The sequence below is a fragment of the Leptodactylus fuscus genome, chromosome 3, assembly GCF_031893055.1.
Source record: "Leptodactylus fuscus isolate aLepFus1 chromosome 3, aLepFus1.hap2, whole genome shotgun sequence".
Taxonomy (NCBI): Eukaryota; Metazoa; Chordata; class Amphibia; order Anura; family Leptodactylidae; genus Leptodactylus; species Leptodactylus fuscus.
Window position 1 is genome coordinate 188,397,021 of NC_134267.1, and position 7,998 is coordinate 188,405,018.

The following is a 7,998-nucleotide window of genomic DNA, read 5'->3' on the forward strand; positions in this document are numbered from 1 at the left end:
GCAACATGACATGACACCTGAAATTCAGCAATCTGCTTTTCAAATACCCAATGTGGCTCCTTTCCTTCCATGTGCTGCCGTGTCCCCAAATATCAGTTTAAATCCACATGTTGGGTATTTCCATGCTCAGGAGAAATTGCAAAACAAATTGTGAGATGCATTTTCTTCTTTAACCCCTTGTGAATGTGTAAATTTTAGGGCTGAATTAAGGTACTATTGAGAAAAAAAAATGTAAATGTCTACATTTTCCCTCCATATTGTTTTAATTCTCACTAAATGCATAAAGGGTTAACAAACTTCCCAATTGTGGTTTTGCATTATTAGAAGGGCTCAGTTTTGAAAATGGTTAATTTTTAGGGGTTTCTCTTTCTCCAAAGGGTGGTCACACCAAATATTGGTGGGATTTAGATTTCTCTTTTGTTCATTCGTTTTGTTTTAATTGACAAAAATACGCTATTAACCCTTCTATTTCTGAAAGCATTCTTACTTTACATCACTACTTACACGAATGCTTAAGACTTTTACACAGCCGTATGTCTCCACTTAACTGATGTGGTCATATATGTGAACACTGCTACAAAAGGGCTCTCTGTTTGTGTGATTTTTAGGTTATTTTCCACCTCTTTATTATACTCTCATTTTGATTATTCTCTATGAAACTTTTTCCAGTGTTTTTGTTAGCATTTTTACTTTAATTCTTGTATAAAACGGCTATGTAAGATAGAATATTAGCATATCATAAAGATACATTTCATAATTACAATTCCCTTATCGAGCTTTATTATTTGTTAATAAGTCACATTGTAACGGATTCTAATTACCAGCTACATAATTGCCGGTGTGTATTCCACCAGCTGTCCCTTTGTGTTCTCAGTCATTTTTCTAGATATTTTTAATGAGTCCCTCATTTCTTGCTTAAACAAAAATATCTTCAAGAAGCAAATAAATGAATTAGTCCTAAAGGAAAAGTTATCAAGTTGTTGTGATTGTAATATTCACAATGTAATGGAGACTGGAGGTTTGATTTGTATTTAGCTGTATGAAAAACCAGGGACCCCAGATTGTTATCTTGATATTTTGTTTTTATTGTTGTAATGAACAATATTCTTACATATTTCATTTGCATGGTTATCTATAATACATACATTTCACATAGAACTATACAATGACAGATATAACTACTAGTATGGACTCAGCAACCAGGGCTTCACCATTGGTTGCACTTAGTGAGCACCTTAGATGAAAGTCAATGGGGACAATGAAAAACCAACTATGGATATATAGTCATATGCTATGTCCTGATTTCACTTGCTGCTGGGTGACTGTAGAGGAGAAGGGCCTTATATACGAAAGGGTGTCCAGGATTTAGAGCAAACTGTGTGGAGGCAGAAGGATGTATAAAATAAAAAAATGAGGCCTACTCACCTATCTCCAGAACCCCATTGTTCATACCTCCCGGCATTGATGGATACACCAGCACGAGATGAAACAGACACCAGCGGTGGACAACAGAGCCTAGAGCCTAGAGACAGATGAGCATGCTTTATTTTTTTATTTTACACATCCATATGGGTTGCGCTACTTCCTGGAGTTGGAAGGCCCAATGTGTATTTATTATGCCCATGTATACAATGAATATGCATTTCCCACCGTAGGATTTTAGTAAATGCATTCTCTCAGCACAATGAATCAAAACGGCAGAGGCCAGAAATGTGCTGCAAATTTTTCTGCAAATCTGCTTCCAATCCACATAGTGGAAAACGTTTGTTTTTGTACCGTGTTAACCAGTGGGTAGGAAATATAAAAAACAAAAAACTTGAGACATTTTCTGAATTCTGCTTAGATTTCGACCACACCATGTAGATGGGGCTTCAAAACTTTTGCCATTTATGAGTTAATACATTTCTCTTAAGGATAAAGCGTAGTTTGGTTATTAATGTTCAACAACTTTTTTCATACTTTCCACCTCCTCCTTCTAAAATTCATAACTTCTTTATTTCTCTTCCATAGGAGGGCTTATTCTTTGCACAGTCAGTTGTATTTTTACTTGGCACCAATGTAAAGGACATATAATGTCCTGATTAGCTTTTACTAATGTTTTTTTGTGGTTTTATGAAAAAAAACACCATACAATTCTGTCATTATTTTTTTTCATTTTGGTTTTATGGTGTTCATTCTTTATGGTGTTCTTCATAAAAATTGACATGGAAACTTTGCCCGAGGAGGGGGGCATTATGAGATAACAGCGATACCATATTGATATGGTTTTATATTGCTTTACCACTTTGTAAAAATTTACATTATATTGACTGCCATAACCTTTATACTTTTTGGTTGATGGAGCAATTTGAGGGTTCTTTTTCACGGGTTTAGTGGTGTTTTTTTTTTTAGTGTTACAATTTTCTGGTATATTCAACTGTTTGATAACTTTTTATTTTTTTTTTTCGGGTGGGAGGCAAGGCAACGAAAACACATTAATTTGCACAATGTAGTATTTGTTTTCTTCTTTTATGCTACTTTTGGATAGTCTGGACGTAGCATGTTTATTTATTTATTTATTTTTTAATGGGAAAGGGATTTATGGAACTTTTTTCATACTTTTTTCATACTTTTTATTTATTTTTTTTTAACTTTTCTTCTCTTTACTTTTTAATTTTTTTTTTTTTTACTGCTCCACAATTTTTGTTTATTGCTCCACAATGGAAATCGAAACAGATTTGTGTTGCAGCACTTCATACATAAACTCCCTAAAGACCATTGACTGGTTGACTGATACATCTGGAGGCCATGTAGCCGACTCAGATTCTATGCTTTGTAAAGAACCATGCCATACTATTACAGCCCTGAACATTTATTATAAGTTTGTGACATAAGATAAAATAATCCTTTAGTAGTCCCACTATGGGGAAATTCAGTTTGTTACAGCAGCATGAATAATACAGTGACATATCACAAGAAAAAGAATATATACAATCTCATAGCAGATAGAAAAAGATACTAAGAGTCATAGCAACTAAAAGAAAAAGAAAGACTCAGGATCATTTAGTTTTCTGTGTGGAGTAATCTCCACTTAGCCCAATGTTGATTATACAGTCTGACCGCGGTTGGGAGGAAGGACCTCTGATAGCGCTCCTCCGATAGCAGTACTGTATAGAGCGGGAAGGGGTCAAAAGTGATTTTCTGAAACTTTAGAATTGATTGCATATCCTTAGAATCCTCACTGTTTGTTGCACTTAGCAAAGTTAATTGCTTACTAGGTACACCTCCATACATGTTGTAGTTGCTGTTTGTGGTATTGCATCTCAGTACTATTAGCTTCAATGTCATAGAAGCACAGTAAGCTGCAGTCCTAGGCACAGACACAATATAGTTTACAGATCTATGCCTCTAAACAGTTATTATTGTATGTATTATAATTTATCATGGGATTTTTAGGAAACATATCATCCAGGCATGGAATTCCAACAATAAGATAACTCCTTAAAGATGTCTGAATGAGTCACCTATTTGCCTTTACAAACTCTTTGATAACACAGTAATAACATACACCATCTAAAAAACAGTTTGTGTTAGCAATGCAGAGACTGACTTGTATGAATATACGTAACGGATTCATATAAACTTCTGATATGTAGTCATTTTTGACCAAGAAGTACAATAACAGGGACAAATGAAAAGGCCCAAATGAGAATAAGAAAATTAATAAGTTGGCCAAAAGTATCTTGCTTGACTTTTCTTGTCCTCCTGAGGCACAGTAAAGGTTATTTTTGGTTTTCTTCCTAAGTATAAGAAGTATGTGGACTGTACAAAATGTGATCAGGATGGTGCTAAGCAGAAACACCACTTCAAGAGTAATGACCAACCCAACGTTTCTCCATGTTCTACCTGAAAACCCATAGAAACAATGCAATGTGTCATTGCCTCGAAGCTGAAAAAGAAAACCGGAAGATGCTCCCCACACAATAACGCAAACCAAGATACATATTATGGTTGCCTTCTTAGGAGACCTCAATACTTTAGAATAGAAAGGGAATTGTATGGCAATGTAACGGTCCAGACAGATACACATGGATATGAAGATACTTCCATACATATTGACAAAGTAGAGGCTCTCCAGGAACGTGCAGAAACCGGATCCTAGCTTCCACGCCTCCCCATCTTTATATGCCTTAATTTTAAATGGAAGACTGACAAGTAGCAAGGAATCAAAGACGATGAGAGTTGTCATATACGTTGTCGTTTCCATCCACTTCTTAACCCTGAAGAAGAGCATCCAAAGGGCTATCATGTTAAAAGTTAGGCCAAAGATGAATGTTGGGATGTAAATGATTACTTGGAACAGTTCAACGGATGGCTCAATATTAATATTGGGCATTTTGTGGAAATCCTGCAAGACATGTACAAGAAATTATTTATAATATATTTTTCAACATGATGTGCTGACTCATATGCAATACTCAACTTTCTACTCGAGCCTCTACCTATTGGCAACCAAGCTGTACAGGGCTTCATGCACACTTACATATTTTGGTTGGATTTTTGCATCAGTAAAACAAATTCAGTAGAGGGTGCAAAAAATGAAATAAGTATAAATCTTTCTATTCTATTTTTCTGAAATTATGTTCCACTTCTGATTTTGGCTTATAAATACTGGTGCAAAATACTGACCAAAAAGCACAAGCTTTTTTTTGAAGAAGATGACTTTCCTCCAGGAGATGTTTTAGCCTAATCTTGGTTAAAGCCAATATAGGAAAATAAATAAATAATAGAATACGGAAATAGGAATGGGGTAGACACATAGGAGAACTGGGACATGACTGGGAATGGGGGGATGGAGGATTTAATATCCATATGGTATAGAATATGCAACATTCAGTTGCCCTTTGTGTATATGTTCAATAAAAATTACCTCTTTCATTATTTTCTAGGGGCCAAAAAGATGAATATTATGACAATATATGACAATGTTGTGAACAGTTTAAAGCTGAGCATGTGACTGTGTAGAGGCACAAAGGGGTAATTATTATTGGGTTGGGTACATAGGGAAATTATTGCTTTTAACCCAGAATTATTACTATTTAGAGGGGGAATAATGGTGCTTTTGTACTGTGTTGGGGCAAAAAAGTGGACATTATTATTGTGAAAGATGAATTATAACTCTATAGGGAGCACAGAGGGTGCATTATTACTTTGTTGGGGGGAACAGTGGTGGGTATTTTTATTATGAAGTGGCACAAAATAGGCATTATTACTATGTATGGGATGTGGGCATTATTACTATGTATGGGATGTGGGCATTCTTACTATGTGAAACACTAAAAGTACAACTGATACATTATGGAAGCCAAAAAGGGCCACTTTGCTGTTTGTGGGTACTGAGAAGATCTCTGTTACTGTGTGTGGGCACTTTTACTATATGGGGTATAAAAGGTGGCACTTGGGCATAAAGAGACATTTTTACATTGTGATGCACTGTTACCATCTGGGCATAACAGGAGGCACTATCTGCTATTAATTTTGGGGACACTATCTTTCACTATTGTATTTCAGGATTCTATTTATTTAACACCTTATTAGGGGGTAACTATAGTTTTTGACACCATTTCTTCTGAAATTCAACATTTGGAGGCACTGGGCAATATAGCAGTATCAAATATGGCTCCCCACTTCCTCTCTGCTCTGAGTGCCAAGTGGTGACATCACAACAGACACTAAAGCAGAGTGGAAGCATGGAGCAGAGTACTGAGTAATGAGTGCATCAAGGAGGGACCATTATATTATACTACATGCGAAGGTACCAAAAGGGGGCGCAAATTAATTACACTACATCTGAGGGCACCGGGTTGGGTAATTATATTATACTACATGTGAGGATTTCAAAAAAGGACCATTTTATTATATTACACGGGGGCACCAAGGCGGAGGTCATTATATTATACTCCCTGTGAGGGCACCAAAGATGGATACTGATGGCCTATGTACAGGATAGATCATCAGTATCAGATTGGTTGGGGTCCTACACCTGGAACCATAATAATCAACTGCAGTACCTGTTGCCACCACCACAGGTTATGAAGCTCAGTACACTACATACAGCTTCCTGTCCTTACAATGTAGCAGTGGCAGTTGAGTAGCAGCAAAGCTAGTCCCTACCATATATATCTGGTATAAGACTTCTGTCTTTATATGATTTCTCTCTGACCTGATACTGAAGACTTATTCTCTGGATAGGATAGCAAAATCCAATTTTGCTAGGTTATAGACAACCCCGTTAACTTTACACAAAATCAAACACATAGACAACTGAATGTCATCCGGTTTTAACAGCTATTGGAAAGTCCAAACTGATGGACCCCACATAGACCCATTAAAATCAATGGTGATGTACATGCTGTACTTCAAGTTTTTTTTTAATATTATTATTCACCATGGTTCCCTGAAGCACTGCATAGGATTAAAAACAATGGGCATCTGAATTACTCATGTAATTTGATAGGGATCCACTATACAGTTATCAGACAGGGAAGTTTGCTGTATACTTGGTGGCACGAGAACGATGTTTCATTATGGTATTCTGCAGACTTCTACAATTCGCTATGAGTCAGCCTAAAATCTTTTCTGTTTTGTTATATTTGATGTTACCACAAAGTGTGCAGACACGCCGATGCCTCAGACCTTCCTGTTGTTCAATTAAACTTCCTCTACTTTAGATAAATGTCCTCTATACAGCTCTTAGAAACACAGTTTGGGTGGGAGACATGATGAACACTGTGGCTCATAAGCAGCAGAATTCCCAGGAGGCCTGTTGATGGACAGTACTCCTTTTCATTTGTATGCCATTATTAGGACCCTATACACTAGTTCTGGGTGAGGCTGAAACTCATTTTAGATGGAAATTAGGCTAAATAAATAAGCAGATCACTAAAGATCTGTTCACTTCTGCTTTCTCCTCCATATTTGTATACGTATCATACTTTACAGAGTATAATCTGTATAGAATTGTAACTTATGGTCTACAAAAGGGAACTGACAAAATCATACATTAAAAAAGTGCATATCATATTTCCGATTGAGCAAAAATCTGCGACAATCACTCCAAAAATATACAGATGTTGCCATCATCAACATTTCTGCACACCAGCAGAGCAATTCCTTCCCCCCCTCCCATGCAGACACTGGCAGCAACAGAAGCACTGTGGGTGGGGGAACCGGGAGAAGAAGGTTATTGTTTAGTCTTTGACTACTTTACCTTACACTGCAAACCAAGCTCAAGTGATTTAATTCATATGGCCCTGGTTTACCTACTGCTGGAGTCCCCACACTAGGAAGGGTTATTCACAGTCATAAGCCAATAATCACATAAGACCCCCAGTGCAGGGACTCCTTCTATAGCAGAAGGAGTCCCTGCCCTAGTAGAGGTTAATCAGGGTCAGCACTTGACTGTAACTAACCCCAAGTCCAATAGTTGAATGGACTTAACACACCTTGATGTCCAAGCTCAGAGAAGTAAATTATTAGATGTATAGCATTGAAAAACAGGAATTGGTGCAAATTGGGGCACTTCTAGCACCAGGAGCACACCTTTTTGTTACACGATGACAACATTTGTGCATTAAAACAAAGGACTTTTCTGCACATACTCCTGATGTTAAGCTAAGAATTCCAAAATTCAGCACTTCAGTACTCCAAGACAATGATTAAAATGATATTTCTTTATTATTGATCACATGGATAAAAAGTCACACATCTGAAATGCTAACAAGCTTCAAGAGATTTCTTAGCATGCAACAAGATTTTTGGTTTGAAACATGGTAGTATCTGATTTGTTTGCCTTTTAATCCATCTGATCAATTAGTCTTTTATAATATAGCAGGAGCCATCCACCACCAATGATGGCATACTTATACAAGTGTTTAGCACATGCTTTTGCCCCAGTCTGTGTGAAATGTAACAAACAGTTATACTCTCCTTACTCCACCTCCTATGGGACTCCTTGCA

The 7,998-nt window shown here is 36.8% G+C and overlaps 1 protein-coding gene across 1 annotated transcript; it reads right to left on the minus strand.

Annotated features, from left to right (window-relative positions):
• Nucleotides 1–3,499: 3,499 nt before the first annotated feature.
• On the minus strand, nt 3,500–4,375 carry LOC142196768 (G-protein coupled receptor 55-like). Its single transcript, XM_075266741.1, has one exon. The coding sequence runs from the start codon at nt 4,373–4,375 to the stop codon at nt 3,500–3,502; it is 876 nt and encodes a 291-aa protein (XP_075122842.1).
• Between the last annotated feature and the right edge of the window lie 3,623 nt (nt 4,376–7,998).